Genomic DNA, 20,647 nt, shown 5'->3' with positions numbered 1-20,647 from the left:
TGTATAGTCAACTGGCAAAGAACACTGTGAGCCCTAATGATTCCATTGTTGTGCAAAGTCTAGTCTAAAGCTTGCTTAATAACCATGCAAAATCTATTTGCAAATATAATACCATGAAAATATCCTAAACACCAACAGTGCTGGCTCAGCTACAAGTGGTCTCAGGCCACATGATGGCATTAGTTAACGCACGAGAACTTTGGCCATTGACGTTGCTCAGCATTTATGTTAAGGCCCCTTAGTTTCATGTTTTCTAACGTTGATTGATTTGGGTACTTCATCTTCTACTCAAAATGAACTGAACTCTTACAAAAACACTTTGAACCAAAATGTTATTATTGAGGAAATATACAGACAGTATTATACAATACTTTAAGTATCTGAGGAACATTTGTGCAATAGCACATTATACCTTCTGTAAATTATTCTGTAAGCCAGTTCACACCTCTAAAACAGTTGATGAATTCTAAAGTCACTGAGAATAAATAGTAAAACTATTGCTTAGTTATTATGTATCCTAGTGTTATCTTATTGCATTAAGCTCTGTGCTTTTAACATGTGTATATATTCATCTCAAATCTGAAGTGGTCGATTCAGCATTGTTTTTATATGACATTTACACTATAAAACATGCCCTCCGAATTATATGAAGGAAATAAAACAAATAAACAATAAACAACCTGTTAAATAACATTAACATATGCAGTAAAGTCAAGCATTTTAAAAAAGATGTTCCATTCTGACTGATAATAAACATGCACAACAAGCTTAATGAGATGAAAATCAGCTACTCTTCTTATCATTCACTTGAATAATATTGCTAAAGTAAACGAAGGCACACTGAGCAGGTTTATCATTTAAGACGCAACACTGCTCATGCAGCTGCATCCAGAGATGTTTTTAAGTATTTGTTAACAACTAGTCTCAAATAGTATTCAAACCGCAAAGAAATCCTTGCCTATTCTAAAATCATTCATCCAGAACAGGAAAGAGGCCAACAGTCTTCTGATGGATGTCAGAGGCTTCTGCTTTTTCGACAAGACTAAAGGTCACAGCGATCTCAAGCACTTGGCCTCTGCTCCTGTAAAACAAAATCACCTTTCATCAATCCAGCACTCTAACCCCAGAGCACAAAGGCATTGTTGGGGAAGGCGAACAAACAGTTATGACATTTGGCTGTCATCGACGTGAGCTTGCTGGGACCTACCTGCTTCAATTTTCACTTCCAGGTTCCGCAGTGACGGCGATGTCGGAGGAGGTGTTGGTGACACTGACACTGCTCTCCAGAAGGCTGGCTAGCTGGGCCTCGTAGTTACTGATGTTCCTCTTCATGATCTCCATGCACGGACCCAGCAGCCTCTCAAAGGCCATCACATCCATCACTGCAGTATGGGCACAGAGCAAGGCAGTAAGCACATGGATACAGGTAGATAGATAGATAGATAGATAGATAGATACTTTATCGATCCCCAAGGGGAAATTCAAGAAGGATTGGTTGGGAGTAAATGAGTGTCTTTACTGTCCTGTCTACAAGAAGTCATCTAAATGTGATTTACAAGCATGTGGTTTAATGGCTGTAAATTTAAAAAAAAAAAAAAGGTAATGCAGCAAAACAATACTGTACAGGAAAGTGACGTGTGAAGAACATAGAAAAAAAATATCTTTCTATGAGCAACATTACGCTGATGCACTGTAATATATAAAAACATATTTGACAAACATCCCTTAAAACATGAAGAGGTATTTCAATACACCAGAATCAAATGTAAAATCTTGACCAGAAAGCCAAGTCAAGTGAAACCCTGTGTAAGCCAGAGCTGTCATGGAGGGAAGTGTCAGAGCAAACACACTGGGGAGCTGTCAAGAGATATCAGAGTGCAGCACCTAAACACTTGACGTTCCCTACGGCGAATGCTGAGGCCGCTCGGGGTTTGTTGGTGACCAGAGCCAGCTCTCCAAAGTACTGCCCTCGCGTACATGTGGCTATCTCCACCTCGTCCGTCTCACCCCCCTGCATCACATGACAGGAAACAGAGCAGCGAGTCATCACTGGGCCAAAGTGGCTGTGGTGAGGGTGACAGGGCAAAAATTATGCTCCTGAGCTCTGAAACTAGAGTTTGAGGGAGGACAAATGAAGAGTTATTTTCCAAAACGCTATATCCACCATTTTTTTTTTTTAAATTTTCATGAATCATTTTTTTACATGTTTTCTAAGTAATTTCAGTGGAACTGTATTGGGTTATGTTTAGTTTATTTATCTTTACTAAATCAAAACAAAACAACCGCATTTTTATTGATATTACCTGAAATACAGCGTTTTGGAAAAGAGCTCTTCAAATATTACCACTTGGTTTTGTTTTGTTGTCTTCCTGACTAAAAGTATATGCTCACTTGCTGTGACGGTCTCCTGATTGTGATCCTGACCTGTCCAGACTCAACTATGTAGAAGTCGTCTGCACTCTCACCCTGATGATTACAGTGAATAATGTTGAATAAACGTCATTTATTTTCACTATGGCCTGTCTATGAATTCAATGACTTTCAATCCATAAAATATCTATATTATGTGGATGAGTGGATGTGTGAGATGAACCAACTTCAGCAATGATCTTCTGCCCATCTGTGTACTGTCGTGGGACAAGCACATCCACCACTTTCATTCGCTCATATGTCTACAGAGAAGGAGAGGAACTGTGGGTATTCTGTAGTCTGGTTTTCACTCTTTTAAGATTGAACATTAGTATGGGGAGGCTGCACTTTGTTTCTACTGCACTTTGCGTCGATTAAGTTCCGTTATCGTCACGTCACTAGAGAATGGCTGTTTCTAATTGTAGCCAAAAGTTCTGGCAGGGTGCTTGCTCTTTTGTCAACTAAAAATTCCAGACTTTTTCCAACCTTTTTCCAAACGTATAATTTTTTCTTTAAGACCTCGACATTTTGTAGTTTTGAGAGTCAGGCTGCCAACACGCAATAATTTTTACTCTCTGATAGTAGTACTGTATAATGAGATGTAATGCAGATTGCAACCATACCGAGACCCCCATGGCAGGACCATCTCCCTCCCAAAGACCCTCTCCGATGCCCATGGCAGGATCGACCTACCCCACCCCTTGATTCAACACTAACTCTGGACTAGAGTTGCTCGATTATGGTAACAATCATTATCATGATTATTTTGTTCAATATTGACATCACGATTACTAAACGTGATTACTCAGTGATTTTGGAACTATCATCCATATTCAAAATATTGAATTTTTGAACATTTTAAATTGATTGTTTAAATATAATCCAACAGGGAAAAAAACATGTAAACTCAAGAAAAAAGGATCTTTTTACATCATATTGAATATCATATTGGATATTGCCTCTGCAAAATCTATGGATATCCTGTAGCCTACCCTAGCTACTGATTTACTGCATGGGTCAGCCCCTTGAGTTGTGGAACTGCACAGGTTTCTTCCTATCACTAACCAAGGTTTCTTCCTATCACTGAATTGAATTGAGTTGAATTAATGAAGACAATCTTGAATCTTGAACAGACTTGAGAGACTGATATCTAAATATCATCCTAGATGAGGTTTAAATGAAAAACATTGCAAAAATCCTTGTAATGTTTTAGAAAACACTGCCATGAAATTATGGATTTTGATTGCAAATGAAAAAAAACAAAAACATGAAAACGCAAAAGTCGCAAAATTGTGGAGGGTGTATCAGTCATGTTCGGTCTGCGTACTTGCATCAGTTCTTCATGAGCTACACTTCAAGACTTTTCCAAGACTTTTCTACAAAATTCCAAACTTTTCAAGGTCTGGAAAAAGGCACTTTAAAATTCCATACTTTTTAAGACTTTCAAGACTTGAGCAAGCACCCTGTCTGGCAGTAAACAGCGGAGATAGATCTGCTGGTTTCCAGCCTGAGCTGCCGGGCGAAATTCAAATTCCCCGGAAGTTCAGGCAGGGTTCACCCAGCCTATTCTGTATTCTCTTCAGAAGCTCAGTAACAATTTGCCTGAGGCTGAACAGGGCAACATTCATGTTTACCTCCAAGGATGACAGCACAGGGACTGTCTGAATGAAATCATCGTACATCTTCCTCTTCTTAGCATTGTTTTTCACAATGATCCGCCTGAAGGTTTGCCTGTCCTGGAACCACAGAGCCACAGTTGATCAGCACAACTTCATAACACAGCCAAACCCCTTCCTTTAATGAGGTGAATAATTCTGGACACATTCACTTTCTCAACCCCTGGGTTAACGTCTCAGTAGAATAAATGTTTGCTCCGTATACCGGAAAAAGTGTCAATTATCCCTCGATTAACATAGATCTAAAGTCATTGCTCTATATACATTGCGCTATACACAGCTCTATGTACGGCTCTGTTTTACACTATTCACACTCACAAATTCCCATGATCATGTAGCCTGGCTAGCGCCTACCACTTCTCAAATGAGACGTGGTCTGGCAACCAGACGTTCATTTTCTCGTATTTTAAAAAAAATGCCCAGATCCGTTCACTGGGCGCCACGGATGTCTATCAAATGCGTCTGTGCATAGCTCATCATTGTCTTGCTTTCTCCCCTGTTCTGTGATTGGTCGCCAACATCAGGCGATAATTTGAGTGTTAGTTTCGAGACTGCCTTAGCAGCGTGAATGAAATCACCGCGCAAGGCAGGATGGGAACACCCAGGCTAATGATCATGAGGAAGATATGGAAAATTTCAGAATGGAAATGAAAGTCTGTCCCTCACCAAGCACCACAGGGCTCCAAGAGTTCTGGCAGTAATGGTGGTGGCACGCGGCGTGTTGTACATCAGCGCAAGCTCCCCGAAGCTCCCGTGATTGTCGTAGGTGCCAACCAGGCGTGATATCCCGTTATCCATCACATGGGCATCATAAACCCCACTATATTCATTAATATGTCCATCAACACAAGAGCATATTCATTACTACAGATGTCAAATAATGCTAACGTGGCAAAGTTTCCCTATAATCCACAGTTCTGCATAAATCCTATATAATATGGGCAATTGCTGAGTCTGTTCCTTCTGTACCATCAATAATGCATGAACCTTACCTTTGAATCACATAGAAATTATCCCCATCTTCATGCTGCTCAATAATGTGCTCCCCTGCAGCCACAGGTCTTTCAAACATGGCATCCAGGACCCTAGAAAGCTCATCCTACAGAGATAGGGAAACATACTGTATATTTCTAAACTGATTTCTATGTTGCATTGATCCCGTTGACAATTTGCTGCCATAGGTTTTAAAAAAACAAGCAGTACTTCCTTCAAAGAGCCTGCAGGCCTAGATACATTTTCACATGTTAAGGATTTAGGCTAATCTTAATGTATTGACTTGGATAACAAAGGGTTTATTCCATCAAGTAACCTTATCAACTGTTCCAAGAGACAGTGTAATGCTGCCTTTCAGTTGTGTACCTGCTCCAAACTTTTAAAAAGAACAATGTCTTTGCAGGCCTCTAGCAGTCTATGCCTCTGTTCATCAGTTTTTGGATGAATGACCTGCAAATAAAGGTGAGATGTTATAAGTGAAGCATGGAAATTAAAGCTGAGTTTATCCGTAGGTATGGCTGGGTCAAGAATCAATGAGACATGGTGATAACAGATGCATCTCAGATAGTCAAAGTAAAGATCATACCATTGGCTCCCTGTTCTCTTCTTCATTGTCAGGGTCGTATGACTCAGCAGACACTACAAAAACAGGTAGGTAAAACAAAAGGTCAACATACTGTATTCCCACAGTAAGAGAATAAATATGTCTGGGAACCATTATTCTAGCCATTTTAGGATCCCTCAGGCTTAAATGGTTAATCCAAACTAGAAAGCAACATTGAGACAGTAATTGGAATTTATGACAAATCAAAGTCCATAGTAGCTAAGACAATTTCATTTAACCCACAGACGTATTGCCACGCTTTCCTCTCAGGATTGTATGGAATAATGCCAGGGAGCAAATATGGTTGCTAATAAAAGTTAGCCTTTTCATCACAAAACATCTTTACCCAGAAGTGTTGCTAAGGTTATGTTAAGCAGGCCATCCTGCTTGTCAGTTAGCAGCTAGACATAGCTGCCCCATTTCGCCATTTTGGTAGCAGCTATGGGTAAAAATTATATTTGATAAACAAACCTACATTTTCAGTGGTTAGAATTGTGATGTGTGACATTAAGTTAGATTGAACAAAATAAGACCTGACAGTAAATATTAACTTTAAGTTACCGTTAGCAGGAGCATTTAACTCCTGCCTAAATTAACGTTAGCATATGTTACAGTTAGCTGCTACTACCCGAGTTACCACTCAATCTCAACCCTGGAATATGCTTGAAGTTAACTTAACCTACCTGACACTCGTCTTGCAAACCTGTTGATGACTGGAGCTAATAAATAAATAAAATGAATGTTAACCTTAATGTTACACTCAAGGAATAATGTGATCAACATTGGTGTCACATTTTGTTGATGCTATATTATGCAAGCTAACATTGACGTTACCAACAAACTCCTCATCCTCATCCTCAGAGCCGTTCTGCATAGCTTGGTAGTTGAACTTCACCTTTGGCCCCTTCACGTTACTTTCTTTGTTCTTAAGCTCTGCAAAGTACTGCAGGGCAAAGTCGCATATATCCCGTGGCTGATTTCGGATCACTTCAATAGTGAAACCCTGCAATATCTCCTTGAGCCCCTCTGGGATTAGAAGAACGTTACTCATCCCAGCTAACGTTAACGTCTGCTAGTTCTAGTTCAGTTCAACCAACGGACGGTGTGTGTGTTTCAGACACTAGAAGTAAAGGTTCCACCCTATGGTTCCACTGCACGTTGAACCGTAATGTTAGATTCTAGCTGCTATTAATATTAGCACACTCAGCACAAACTAGAGGTTTAGGAGGTACAATTATTGCTATATAAAAAAATTACTGGGCCCCAACCTAGTTTGAGTTTTAGGATGATACAAAACAAATAGACGCAAGAAAGAGAGCGATAGTCATAGGCCTAGCCTACTCCAGACCCCTAATCGATCTGACATTGGCTTAAGACTTTTTGACTGCCTATTTCATTAACAAATAATCATAAAATCTATTAAGCATGAATACCTTTGCACTAAAAATGTCGAAACACACCTGATGCACCAACATATTAGAATAGAATAGAATATACTTGAGAATTTGTCTTGGACTCATAGGCTAGCCTACATAACATGGACATGATAGACAACACATTACACATAGCCTACATAATAAATAAAACATTGACACACACAAATTAACAGCACAGGAGAGCCCATTGACAAGAATGTGAATTGTCCATGTAGGCCTAGCCTACACAATAAATGGGTAAAAAAAAAAAAGGATCTAAAATGTAAAATATAAAACATAATATATATAATCATGCTGTCTATGCTTAGGCATGTCAGCCTACAGAGGTATCCTTGTAGCTCTGGGTATAGCATATTTCTTTTTTCAAAAGGTTTATTTCTTTCTTTATTCTATATGGCTGCTTCTTGCTAACCTCTGCTACAAGTAGGGCGTGTTGTTGTGAACCAAGTTACAATCTCCACCTGCAAGAGTGCGATTCAAGGCAGAAACATTTAGGCTGCTATTGAACACCAACTCACCCAGACTATAACCATCACCAAAATGTCTCCAAAATATGAGCAATACATTTGATAATTCACTGGTATTATGGCACTGAAACAGATTAGACCTGATTTACTAAACAGTCATTTAAAGAATGTTATAGCCTACTATTCTATCACTGAATGCTAATGCATGAGATGAGATGGTGTCAATCTTTCATGTTCTTAACTGTTTTAGAACAGTGCCTACACAAGATGCAGGTGACAGATTTCATCCTTGCCAGTAGAGGGTGCAGATATCTTTTCATGGTTTCTGGTTCAAAGGCTAATTTTGTTTCTCTTGAAACAGCGTCTGTCATTGGTTATTATTATTTTGAATGATTAAATGCAACATTAAAATAAAAATGTTCTTTTGAGCCAACCACTGTACCGAGTGTACTGACTGAGTAGGCTATACTCAAGTGATTCCTCAAATCTTGTTGAAAGCAGCAAGGAGGTGTCCCAGTGTTGTGCCCCCTACTGATCCCATTTCATCTAATGTCTCACTTCAGTAACATCAGTGACATCAACAAGCAGCACTTTAGGAGTGTAGGCACTGATCTATAAAGAATACCTGGATAGACTATCTCATTGTTATTGTTAATAGAACGTATAATTCAGGTCAGTTGAATAATATCAACAGAAAGTCAGCCTTTCAAGATGCTGGGCAAAAATCCTAATTTAAATGCAGGGGGAAAGCAGTCAGCCAGTTTCTAAAGCATGAACTGCAGAACTAGGCTGAAGTTGGTTAATGATAGATTTGCTTAAAGCTGACCAATTGCAATGTTGAAAAATACCTTACAGTGATAGGCTTATAGACTTTAAAATGTCAATATTGCGCATTTTAATAATTTTACAAAGAGTAATGTATAGGCTAGTATTTCTTCTGGCGTTCCGAAATTCAGGAAAACATGGTTGTAGCCATTAAGACCTGATCCCATCCTTCTGATCAGGTTGCTGTTATTTTGTTCATCCTTATACAGTAACAATTTTGAGCAAAACAAATGTTATATTACATATTCATTTATGTGTTGCGTTCAATCGCTTTTGGGAACACATTTGCAACTTTGGAGCATGGCAGTCTATATGGAAAAGATACTGTATATGTATAGTGCTTAAATCTCGCTCGAAATAGTCAATAGGCTATTTAGAACATTCAACAGAAGAGGGCAGCTCTGTTTTCTTGCATTTATTTCCAATGGAATCCTGCTAATCCGAAATAGACCCTTAGGCTTAATTAAGGTTGGCTACCTAGGCCTACTGTATAGGCTACTGTTGTAATATTCTATTCTAGTCTGGTGTTGGTATTAATTGGAAAGAAATGCAAAAAGAGATGAATAAACTAACTGAATTAAGACTTGATACATTGGAAGATTGGTTTGTCTGCTTTGTCAGTTTGATGTTTATAGCTCAAACGGCTACCTTGTTTGATATGTGTTGGCCATGCATTGATATACTAGCCTACTACTAACTGTGAATAGGCCAGACTCACTGCTAGGCAGAGCAGAGAGGAAGAGCGGAAAGCGAGGCAAGAGAGAGTTTAAGTAGTCTGCACTGACCTCCTCCCTGTTTAACACGTAGAACATTTCCCACTGCTCAAAATCCTCAGAGAAACAGAATCAGTGGGAAATGCTGCACCCCGAATGTCGACAGATTATCACATCTTTACTTGTGTAACTAAATCTATTAAAAAAAAAAACAGGCTGTTAATGGCCATTAAAAAAACCATAACCTCAACAGTGCCATCTAGTGGCAACACTCGAGTGCGCACTAACTAATAGTGTTAGGTGAACTATATTTTTAAAAACATAATGTATGCTGTTCAATGTACAAGAAAAAAAATAATAATAACGTAGGCCTATTATTGATCATTCATCACTGTGACATCTTCGTGAGACTGTATTCATATGATAGTGACAGTGCTAAACACACTGATCTCCTATTGGATTTTGTAACAGGAAGTACATGTCATGTGACAGTAGTCGTCTACTTGACTGAGAATCAGCTGATCCGTCCTGGACGTATTCGTGATTCAATACTGCGGGATTTGGTGCCTGAATAGCACGGCAAATACATCAGTAGATCGAGCATTTTACTAAGGAACTACCACCGGCAATTTGTGCTTTGTATTTATTAACCATTTAACACTAGAAATTTGATATTATCCACCAAGAACCATGGCGCTAAGCGACGCAGATGTCCAGAAACAGGTAAGCGAGCTAGCTGACAACGTTAGCCAGCGATGGCTTGAAACGTCATTAGAGACATTTAACCTTCAGAAAAGGATGCTTAAAAACTCAGTTATCGCGCAGCGTCCGATAGTTAAATCAATGCTGGCATATGTACATATATATAATCAATGTCGTGGTAAGGGAGGGGTAACGTTATGGTAACGTAGCAGATATGTTTAAAAACTGCAATGCCTTGTAACCAACTAGCTAACGATATGGCTGTACCGTCAATTGTCAGTGGGCCCTTCTGTAACGTTAAATGTATAATGTTGATTTACCTACTTGTATAGTCACTCCTACCCAAAACAGTGCATTGAATAGTTGCCTATCTTTACCATTAGTATTTCACTGCCCTTTGAAAAGAGTCACATGACTCGCTGTTGTGGGTTGGCCTCACTTGATCATGGGGTGGTCAGTCATCAAATAAAGCATATCTCTTTATCGTGAATTTTAACTAATGCTTTTGTGTCAGAATTCCTCCAGGAATGGAAAATGAATAATCAGCTATTCTTTCCTACATGTGATAGTTATTTCTATTACCCCAACTTCCAAACTAGTCTTAGGCATTGCACACTGTCTGGATGATTAAGTCATAAGACTAGCAAATACAACACCTTAGTGAAAGGTGACAGAGTTAATTGCATGGTTCGGTATCAGAGTTCACACTCATATGCTAATGTGCAGTTTGAAGATGTGTCTTTCACCCCAGGTATCTCAACATTTCAACACCATGTTTGATTCATGATAATAATAATAATAATAATAATAATAATAATAATAAATATTTTAGAACATTTGGAGACCAGTCCTTAATCTCCTTTAATTGTGTGAGGAAGTACTATGTTTGATGGCTGTTTTTTTCTCTCAAATAGATCAAGCACATGATGGCCTTCATTGAGCAGGAGGCCAATGAAAAGGCAGAGGAAATTGATGCCAAGGTAAAACAAAAGCAGCTCTCCTTCATGAGTAATTTCTCTATCACTCTCTTTTGCACAAACACTGGCAGAGGAAATCCCATTTCCATATTTTTTATTTTGAACAACAGAGTTTTGAGTGTGGTGTTGTCATAGGCCTATATTTTATGTACACAGTTCCTTGGCTTTCATCAAACTAAAGAGCGTGCCTGGCATTATATGTTGTGTATCACCCAACTTTTCGGCTGTGTTACAGTTAGCACTCAAATTTGATCGTGTTAAGAAATATTCATTGATTTAATGATGCACTGTAAGAAATGCCAAGGGTGGATTCTCTAGTGCTGCCCAGATGACTCACACACCCCAATGTCCCCCTCTGTAGGCCGAGGAAGAGTTCAACATTGAGAAGGGACGCCTGGTCCAAACGCAGCGTCTAAAGATCATGGAATACTATGAGAAGAAGGAGAAGCAGATCGAGCAACAGAAGAAAATGTGAGTCATACAAAGATCACACACACACACACACACACACACACACACACACACACACACACACACACACACACACACACACACACACACACACACACACACACACACACACACACACACACACACACACACACACACACACACACACACACACACACCGAGACAGCCTGCCTAACTACAGCACCACTCCTCGTGCCTCCCCTTACAGCAAATGGAAATTCCCACCAGGCCTGAACTATAATTAATGACTTCCTATTTGTACCATTTGGCCAGTTTGGTTGTTGAGCCTCTGCTGTTCCCCAGGTCTATGTTGTAGTGAATGACCGACATTATTCCACTCTCTCATCCACAGTCAGATGTCCAACCTGATGAACCAGGCCCGCCTCAAGGTCCTGAAGGCTCGGGATGACATGATCTCAGTAGGTGTTGCTCATGCTACATCTGAGCTGAGAGAACTTCATGTCAAGGATGAGCTGATCTGATAAGGGTCTCGCTCTGAAAAACGTCTGGATGATTAAGTCATTAAGTCATCTTTGTTTGTGTGTGTGTGTGTGTGTGTGTGTGTGTGTGTGTGTGTAGGACTTGCTGAATGAGGCTCGTCAACGACTTGCTAATGTGGCTAAAGATCCTGCAAGGTACCCAGCCCTGATGGAGGGACTTTTGCTCCAGGTGAGAAGACCGTTATTCTTGCGTAAAGGAGATGTAACATACAGATGTATAATTCATGTTTTTGTTTGTCTTAAACTGTGATTTAGATATGTGATGGATACAAATCATGTAATAAGGTGCAAATGATCTGTTTCTTGTTCCTGTATCAGGGCTTCTACCAGCTACTCGAGCCCAAAGTGACCATCCGATGCCGTAAGCAGGATGTGGCTATGGTACAGGTCAGTGGTATTGGTCATCACATTACTTTTTCTGTCAATACTATTGGAATGTTTCACTAAAGGGGATCTACAGGTATAAGGGGTAGGAGATGTTGAGTACACAGGGTTTTTTTAGACTCTCCCTGGTATGAAGTGAGTCTGAAATGATCATTGCTGATGTGTTTTTTCTCAGGCTGCTGTGCAGAAAAACATCCCCATCTACAAAAATGCAGTGAAGAACAACATTGAGGCCCGCATTGATCAGGATCATGCCCTCTCTCCGGATATGTAAGGGATTCCTCTTCATTGGAATGTCATCATTTGAAGTTGGCGCTTGCTGTAATTTTGTGTCATTGAATTGTGTGTGTGTTTGTGTTCACAGCTCTGGAGGTATTGAAATCTACAATGCCGATGGGAAAATCAAAGTCTCCAACACCCTGGATAGCAGGCTTGATCTTATGGCCCAGCAGGTAAACCCTACGACTGGCTGTGGAATCTAAACACCAAGGAGCATCTACAGAATTCCATCGGCTAAATACTATACATATTACACAAAACTCCAAGACTTCACACACACACTAGACACATTTAGGATGGGTTGTACTGCACTCCTCTTGCTGTAAGTCGCTTTGGGTTAAAAGAGTTTGCAAAACTAATAAATGCATGTAATGTAAACGTATGTCATACAGTACATGCTCCAGGCGTTTTAATATAAAACAGTTTTAAAGGAATGAACACAGTTAAATGAAACAAAGGTAATTGACATTGATAACTTTGATTAATAATGATCAATGATCTGTCATAGCTGTAGAAATGTAAAAATGACATGTTTTCTCTGTGAAGGTGGAGTAGTTGACATAATTAATGTCCACAAAGCTCTATTTTGCAGTGTCTGTGGCCACTGGACAGGACTGCAACAGTCTGTAGGAAAAGCAAGCCCAAATGTGACTCTAAAAGCGGTCTCTCTCTCTTCTTTCAGATGATGCCTGAGATCAGGGTGTCGCTCTTTGGCCCCAACCAGAACCGGAAGTTCCTGGATTAATGTGTGACACTGCCCAACAGAGCAGAGCAAATGGCCGCATACCAAGGGCAACGAGTCCAGTATTTGGTGTTGTGATGGTTTCTTTTTGTTTTGTTTTGTTTTGGATTTTTTTTTTTTTATTATTATTATTATTATTTTGGTTGTGTGAAAGACGTCATCCTCGTGTCTGTCTGTGTGTATGTATATAAATGTTGATGTTCCTTATGAAACAGAAGAAAAGACCAAATGTGTTTTAGTGCTACGTCTACTGTGTTTGTTCTGGTCTGTCCATTTCTGCTCCGTGATCAGCTTATGTTTACACAACTCACCAGTCCAGTGGACAGTGACCATTACACACAGAGACACGCTTATTCTGCTGTTAAGCTTCTGTAGCTGTTGTCTGGAATGGATACCTCCTATTCAGACACACTCACAGAAACCCAGTGCTTTAATTGGTCATATGGAGACATTGCAAACCTTTCTTGCCCTTGCTGAAGCCACATACACATGGTACTTGAGCAAGGCATAGACAAAACCATACAATTAGATCTAGGAAAATGGAAACAAGAACCATCTTTCATAGAGGAACTGATCTTGTTTCAGTTCTGTAATTGCAGCATACAGTAGTTAATTTTGTACCCCCAATGCATGCACACTGTGCAGATTGTGTTCAATGGCAGTAAGATGCAATGTAGAGAATAGTTGGTTATTTCTGTGTTATGGAGATTAGCTGAAGAGCATTACATTTTCTTGGGTCAGATTTTAAATTGCTTCAACTGCACACTTCTGAGTCTTCAGTCAAACTGGATGGTTCTGTCATTCTCTGTAATACAAGGTATGTGCTGTGTCACAAAATTGGGTATGCGTATTCATATATTTAAGGCTGTGATATTGTTTTATTTTTCTTGGTCTAAATGCTTCCGATTGGAAAGGATATATTGATGTTCAAGAAATATATATAATTAAGAGTACAAAAGACTGTTGTGTTATCATTTTTATTTCTTGCTACTTATACTCAAGTGTTCTATATCCAAACTGAAACACACATTTACACAATGCTGGGGAAGGCTATGCTCATAAATGCCCATCCTATTTTCCCAAAATTGGGTAATTTTATGGTTCAGCAGTGGTCACATGCTCGATTGTTGTAAAAATTTTTGTTGCCCCGTCTTCGGCCAGTGGAGGAATTCAGCTGACAGATGACTGTTTGAAATGGGGAAGTGTTGTCTATACACTAGAACTTTGTTAGCCAGCCAGGCTAGGAAAAGCCTACCGTGGAGCTTACTGTTTGCCATTTGGTCCCTCTGTACATTTTAGGCAGGACGTATGTAAAAGGGAGTTCCTTTTAGTCGCAGCCTGTAGTCACTTGTTGGACATTGAAGCCAGTGGAGCGTGTAGGGTTAAACATCATGTCGGAGTGAATTTCACTTCTGAATTAATCTTCGCCCGGAGGTCCTTGGAGACACATCATGTGATGAGGGTAAGTTTTACTCTGAATGCTCAGGATTGTATTTGTGTTGTACTCTGCAGTTTTAACATTTGTATTTGTATTTTGAAATATTTTGAACAACTTTTTTCAGGATGGTAATTGCTGTGTATATTATGTAACATAATAGCATATGATTGTTTGTGGTCTTAAGAGTATTTTCAGAACTCTGTACAATAGCATTTTTCCTATTTGCCATTCCCTAGTTAATAGTAACTTTGGATCTGTTAAGTTGTTGTACATCTGGATCGTGGCTCTTTAATGAATGTTCGACACAGCTGTAAGTAGCCCTGCATGTGCTATAAGTCCTGTGGGTCCACTGTGTCGGGTACACACAATCAGGAAATTATATTGGTTGATTTGTTTAATAGACACCTCCTTTTGTTTAACTAGAGCGGATCTGTGCAATTCTTCCCAATTTACACTGTGGTACCATTAGCTCAGGAAGGCTGTAACAGTCAACACCTTGGTTAGTTACACCATCAATAATATATTTGATTGCCGATAAAAGGGTGTGCATTTCCAGAAAAGTTACTGTTGGTGGTTTCTGATTCTTGCACAAATGTATGACTTCTCAGGTTTTGCTTATTTTTATAATGTGTCCTAATACCCCTGGTTAGATATTGCTTAATACCAGGACATCATGGCCTTCGGAATCCTCAGGCTCCCACTCTTCCCTGTTCTGGCTTTGGCCCTAATGAACCCTTGCACTGGTGCCCCTGATCCACACCAAAGGGAGATGCTGATGCGACAGGAGATCTCCAGGCAGACAGGGGGCAGTGTGGATCTGACTCCTGCCGAGCTGCGGCTGAACGCATACCTGCACAAGTTGAAGGCGAAGGAGATGGCATCTGTTCCGTTCCCTCCTTCCATACATTTCTTCAAAGCTCGCCCACTCATCCAGAAGAGTCCTGTCTTTCAACTCTTACAGAAAATGCCAAAAGGTACATACAGTGTACAGTATATCATTTTATCTCCCATGTGCACTAGTCAGTGCTCACCCCTGTCTTACATGTCAGAGATGTAAGGTGAATGGGAAGCAACTGTTTGAAGTGATTGTTTTTCATATTCCCTGTACTGGCATTACTATGGTACCAGCATTAATGATGAGCTTGTGTTTGTGTTTTGGAGAATTTAAAACATCTGCATCAGTGGTCCTTAGATCTCTCGTGCTCCGATCGCACCTGGAAAAATAAAGTTTGGCCTGGGCCGTTGTTTTCCAGGTGCAGCTCTCCATGTGCACAGCAAGGCCATGGGCAGCCCCGAGTGGCTGGTGAGGAACGTCACCTACAGGCCCAACTGCTACATCTGCTTCACGTGGGGCGGCTCAGTGCGGTTCCTGTTCTCAGACGGACAGCCCTACCCACAGTGGGACTGTCTCCGCTGGCAGCTCTTACAAAGCCTCAGAGCTAGCATGGTTGACCCTGCAAAGTTTGACAAAAGGTGGGTGGATGAATGGATTAATTAATGGATTGGCGAACAAATTCATTCACTCAATCATTTATGAATGAAAACATGTTTTTTTTTCTGAAACTGCTCTAAAAATGCAATTCAGTCAACTAAAATACAGTGATAACCCATACCTTTCCATTCTGGGAGGTTTAGTTGTTATGTTCATGTTGTACGGTTTCTCGTTCTCCAGCCTGATCCAGAACCTCACCCTGTTTACTGAGGACCCAGAGTCAGCATACCCAAGTGACGATGCTGTGTGGGCACGGTTTGAGGACGCTTTTAGGATCATCTCTGGACTGGTCACCTATGCAGCTGTGTTTACGGATTACCTTTACCAAAGCCTGGAAGAATTCTATGCAGACAATGTTATGTATGTCGAAATCAGGAGTGGCTTGACAAGGGTTAGTGCATGATGGCTAATTTTGAATTATTCATTTTCTTTGGCCAATCATATCGAACACTAATGCATAGTAATTTGATTGCAGACTTATGAGCTTGATGGAAGCATCCATGACAAAATGTGGTCCATAAAAGCCTATAGGGATGTGAGTGCAAAGTTTTCAGCTAAACATCCTGACTTTTTGGGGTTAAGGATCATAGTTTCTACACACAGGTCAGTGAAAGATTTTAATGTTTCCATCTCAATGGATGGTGTATTTTACACTTAATGGTCAGTTAAGATTTAAACTTGTGTATAAAGTGGTATTTCCATGTCACTTCATCAAACATTCAGTAGATTTCACTCTGGACATCAAAATAATTGAGGCAGCATGATTTACTGTAGGTTACTCTATTAAAGATGCAGTCCACAATTTTTTTTAATAGTTGAGCTCAACAGCCAATCAAATGGCACCTCTCCCTTAAGGTTGGGACACACCAACCTGATTATCGGCCGCCAGGCGTCGTCGGACAGTCGGGCGAGGTCGGTGACTCACAAAATGGCAATAAAATGACAATGACAATCAAATGGTAAACAATATTTATCCTTATTGCTTAATCAGAGAAGTCCGAAACTAGTAGGCTACCATTTCGTTCCATTGGCTAATCCATTTAAGATTAGCTTGATAACTAGACTCAGCTCTGAAGCCTGCAGTTGTCAAAACGTATCACACCTCATGCACACGCAGAACCTATGCTGGGCGTCGGCGTCGCTTCGGTGTGTTCCGAGGCACTTTTTTGACCGACTCAGGGAGATGGGAGCCGACTGATCAGTCCAACCGATGGTCGGCCATCGGCTTGATGTGTTCAGGCCTTTAGGTGATCTTGAGGCAACATGCTTATTAATTTGCTAGAAGTTTTGTAGTGATACAAATACACGTGTTAAGCAGTAAGCACACACAAGGACAGAGGACCATTCGCACAATTGAACAGTTTTGACAAAAACGGGATTGAATTAGAGTTGTGGACTGTGTCTTTTAAAGAGATACATATTTATATTGTGGTTGTTTGACTGACTTGATTTAGTGTGATTCTGTGCAGGATCCAGAGTGTATCTGCAATCAAGGCGGCAGTCAAAGAGGCCATTGAAATGCGAAAGAATTTCCCAGAACTAATCGCAGGGTTTGACTTGGTGAGGGGCACTACCAATGGACTACCTGAATTTGTTATGTGGCCTGCTCCATTGCTCATGTATTTATGGCGTAAATAAATTCAAGCATGATTTTGTGGTACACATGGCCCAACAGGTGGGGAGGGAGGATGATGGGATGCCTCTCTGGTACTTCAGGGAAGCGCTGTCTCTCCCTGCTGAGCTTGGTGTCAAGCTACCCTACTATTTCCATGCAGGAGAGACTGGTGAGTTGGGCTTTATGCGCTGAATCATCTAAATCTGACTTGTCTAGGTATGTATGTGTATGTGTATGTGTATGTGTATGTGTATGTGTATATGTATTTGTGTGTGTGTGTGTGTGTGTGTGTGTGTGTGTGTATAAAGACTCGGAGGGCACAGATGTGGATGCCAACTTGTTAGATGCCCTGCTGTTCAATACCAGTCGGATTGGGCATGGTTATGCACTGCCTCACCATCCTTTAGTCAAAGAACTTTCCAGAAAGAACGGTGTAGCTGTAGAAGTATGTCCGATATCAAACCAGGTAGGGGAGGAGTTAATTATAAAAATCCTTTCATTGAATTTAATTTTTCATTAGAATTTGATTTATTATAAATTTCCCTCACATTTCATGACAGGTGCTGAGGCTGGTCTCAGATTTGCGTAATCACCCTGCTGCGGTTCTCTTGACTGAGGGCTACCCAGTGGTCATAAGTTCTGATGATCCCACCCTGTTTGGGAACCCCGGACTCTCCTATGACTTCTACGAGGCCTTTGTTGGGATTGGAGGGATGAGTGCTAACTTGGGCACTCTAAAAGAACTCGTTATGAATTCAATCAAGTAAGCGCTTCAGAGTTTACCTATGAACTCTAGTTTTTCAGTCATGGAATGAAAAATGAGACTCTACCAACTAACCAACCGTTCCTGCGTGTTTGACAGGTACAGCTCTCTGTCCCCAGACTTAAAGAAGAAATTGATGAACACGTGGCAGGATAAATGGAACAAATTTATTTCTGACCAAATTGATTAAGATGCGGATCATTGTGAAGACCCAGATCCGCTCTGACCCCCTCTCAGGAGGCCTTCCGACCATATGCTGCAAGAGGTGAAAAAGGAAAGCAGCATAAATAATCTTTTTTCTTTCTTAATGTATTTTTTGGGGCTTTTATGCCTTTAATATTATAGGATAGTGGAGAATGACAGGAAGTGAATGGGAGAGAGAGTCGGGGTGGGCTCCGGAAAGGACCACGGGCGGGAATCGAACCCAGGTCGCTGGCGTGCGGTGAAGGTGCCCCAGCCAGTTGCGCCACAGCTTGGGCCCCCAGCATAAATAATCTTAAATTAAAATCAAGATCAAATGTTCTTTGCCTGACCTTTTGCTTGACCTTTCTTTGTAGGTTTTGTTTCAAGCTATTTTGTCCTTTTTAAGTTTGTAAGTAGAATTGTTCCTGTTCTGTTGGCGGATAGTCATGTCATGCCATACATCATTCATTTTATAGCATTCCCCAAAAAGCTGTTGTAAAGTCTGCAATGCTTTTTATGGATGATATTCTAGTCTGCTCGGACTTACTATATTATTATTATTATTATTATTATTCATAATTAAATGACAACAGCACTGTAATATAATATTTTAACAGACAGCTCATAGCCAACCCCCCCTGCACAAATTAGGAACTTTCCCCTGTCCCACTTAGGGACAGGAAGTAAATTACCCAATTTCAGGGTGCTCCAGTTTCATGGGGGAAAGACTTTGGGCAGGACCAGGAAGTGACAGTGTGCATGTGAGGGTGTGTTTGTGTGTGAAGGAGAAAAATAGTCAGTTTAAATGTTATGGGAAGAGTCGGGCGGGTTGGTAAAAAGGAGGGGCTACCTTTTCACAAAATGTGATTGTTTTACTTTATTTTACTTTGAAAATGCATTATTTTATTGTCTGTTTAATTGTTCTGCTTTTATACAAAACTTTATAACTTGGTTCTGGATAAATAAAGATTATTATTATATTAATGTTGATCATTCTTTTTTCACGTTGCTTAATTGAAGGGGCCAACTCAAAGCTGGATTCCCTGCCCTGAAGATAGCAGAGGTGTAAGACTGTTTCACCATACGTTCACCACATAATGTGTAGATGGCGCTGTTTCACTAAATGTAAAATACTCAATGAGAAACTAACTATGAGATGCCAGACAGCGCAGCACAGCAGAATCAAAACAACTGTTAAATGATTAAGGGGATTTTTAAAATTCAAATGACAACTATTAGTTCACATACGTAGCAGGGCCCCTGGCCTCCTGGAGAAAACACCACTGCAAACCTTTGCTGTAATTTTCAGGGAATTTGGCCAAGCTGTAGGAAGAAATGCTTCCAAAACAAAAGGGCAATTGATGAAAAAAATAAGTGAATGGAATTTTAGAGCATGCAGAGTGCATCTAGCCATTCTACAGTATATGAACGGTGGGGACCTTCAAGGTCATAGAGACCTCCATTTCCGGGACCCAAAGAGGTTCCATTCCACTCAACAGAGGATACAATCTAATGCAACTGAGAAAGTAGCTGTTGATTCATTCAGCTCTACTCTGCAATCATCAAATCCATACTGTCTGTGTATATAACAGTTTGGTTTGGAGTAGCCAAGAAACAGGATAAGACTGTAATGGACACGCCCACCCCGCATGACTTGTACACCTCACAAATGCGGAGAATAAAGATAAGGAGTCTCCACACCCAGGACACACCTTATCCAATCACTGGCAGCTGATACAGAACAGTGCTCAACAGAACTACCCGACATGTGTCTTCAGGCTCCATGCCACCACCATCATAAACAGACCTTAATCAACTGTTATAGTCTTGCACCCCTTTATTCCGTACTCTTGCACCACCACACTGCACTGTATGTGCATTGTTTGTCTTTCACGGTGTGTGTTTTTATTTCTTGCAGGGTCCTGTCTGCCTTTTGCGCACAATCTACAGTATACAGTATGGTCTTTTATATCGTATG

At 40.4% G+C, this 20,647-nt stretch overlaps 3 protein-coding genes across 3 annotated transcripts; 2 read left to right on the top strand and 1 right to left on the bottom strand.

Annotated features, from left to right (window-relative positions):
* Positions 1-318: 318 nt before the first annotated feature.
* LOC134061969 (cAMP-dependent protein kinase type II-beta regulatory subunit-like) lies at positions 319-6,773 on the bottom strand. Its single transcript, XM_062517825.1, has 12 exons — positions 6,517-6,773; positions 6,366-6,401; positions 5,665-5,717; positions 5,445-5,528; positions 5,078-5,184; positions 4,752-4,905; positions 4,044-4,145; positions 2,598-2,672; positions 2,392-2,466; positions 1,885-2,011; positions 1,208-1,382; positions 319-1,081 (listed from the first exon to the last, which is right to left on the bottom strand). Exons 1-11 carry the CDS (start codon positions 6,731-6,733, stop codon positions 1,213-1,215), a joined length of 1,200 nt encoding a protein of 399 aa, XP_062373809.1. The 5' UTR covers positions 6,734-6,773; the 3' UTR covers positions 319-1,081; positions 1,208-1,212.
* Positions 6,774-9,629: 2,856 nt separating this feature from the next.
* Positions 9,630-14,136, top strand: atp6v1e1b (ATPase H+ transporting V1 subunit E1b). The gene is made up of 9 exons (XM_062517828.1): positions 9,630-9,846; positions 10,740-10,805; positions 11,164-11,273; positions 11,626-11,692; positions 11,853-11,942; positions 12,092-12,160; positions 12,333-12,427; positions 12,522-12,609; positions 13,119-14,136. Exons 1-9 carry the CDS (start codon positions 9,814-9,816, stop codon positions 13,179-13,181), a joined length of 681 nt encoding a protein of 226 aa, XP_062373812.1. The 5' UTR covers positions 9,630-9,813; the 3' UTR covers positions 13,182-14,136.
* Positions 14,137-14,254: 118 nt separating this feature from the next.
* ada2b (adenosine deaminase 2b) lies at positions 14,255-19,647 on the top strand. The gene is made up of 10 exons (XM_062517826.1): positions 14,255-14,640; positions 15,267-15,590; positions 15,870-16,089; positions 16,289-16,499; positions 16,584-16,711; positions 17,578-17,668; positions 17,784-17,892; positions 18,032-18,189; positions 18,284-18,486; positions 18,586-19,647. Exons 2-10 carry the CDS (start codon positions 15,290-15,292, stop codon positions 18,674-18,676), a joined length of 1,512 nt encoding a protein of 503 aa, XP_062373810.1. The 5' UTR covers positions 14,255-14,640; positions 15,267-15,289; the 3' UTR covers positions 18,677-19,647.
* Positions 19,648-20,647: the final 1,000 nt, after the last annotated feature.

The sequence above is a fragment of the Sardina pilchardus genome, chromosome 17, assembly GCF_963854185.1.
Source record: "Sardina pilchardus chromosome 17, fSarPil1.1, whole genome shotgun sequence".
NCBI lineage: Eukaryota > Metazoa > Chordata > Actinopteri > Clupeiformes > Clupeidae > Sardina > Sardina pilchardus.
Note: the sequence above shows the minus strand (reverse complement) of the source record. Positions and strands in the feature narration are given on the sequence as shown.

Bases quoted from the DNA above. Each gene is read 5' to 3' on its own strand.
- ada2b (XM_062517826.1), top strand. From the start codon at position 15,290: ATGGCCTTCGGAATCCTCAGGCTCCCACTCTTCCCTGTTCTGGCTTTG. The intron at 16,500-16,583 runs GTTAGTGCATGA...ATTTGATTGCAG, and splicing joins TCAGGAGTGGCTTGACAAGG to ACTTATGAGCTTGATGGAAG. The intron at 17,893-18,031 runs GTGAGTTGGGCT...GTGTGTATAAAG, and splicing joins TTTCCATGCAGGAGAGACTG to ACTCGGAGGGCACAGATGTG.
- LOC134061969 (XM_062517825.1), bottom strand. From the start codon at position 6,733: ATGAGTAACGTTCTTCTAATCCCAGAGGGGCTCAAGGAGATATTGCAG. The intron at 5,529-5,664 runs GTATGATCTTTA...CTTTATTTGCAG, and splicing joins AAGAGAACAGGGAGCCAATG to GTCATTCATCCAAAAACTGA. The intron at 2,467-2,597 runs GTTGGTTCATCT...TGTAATCATCAG, and splicing joins GGCAGAAGATCATTGCTGAA to GGTGAGAGTGCAGACGACTT.
- atp6v1e1b (XM_062517828.1), top strand. From the start codon at position 9,814: ATGGCGCTAAGCGACGCAGATGTCCAGAAACAG. The intron at 11,274-11,625 runs GTGAGTCATACA...TCTCATCCACAG, and splicing joins ATCGAGCAACAGAAGAAAAT to TCAGATGTCCAACCTGATGA. The intron at 12,161-12,332 runs GTCAGTGGTATT...GTTTTTTCTCAG, and splicing joins AGGATGTGGCTATGGTACAG to GCTGCTGTGCAGAAAAACAT.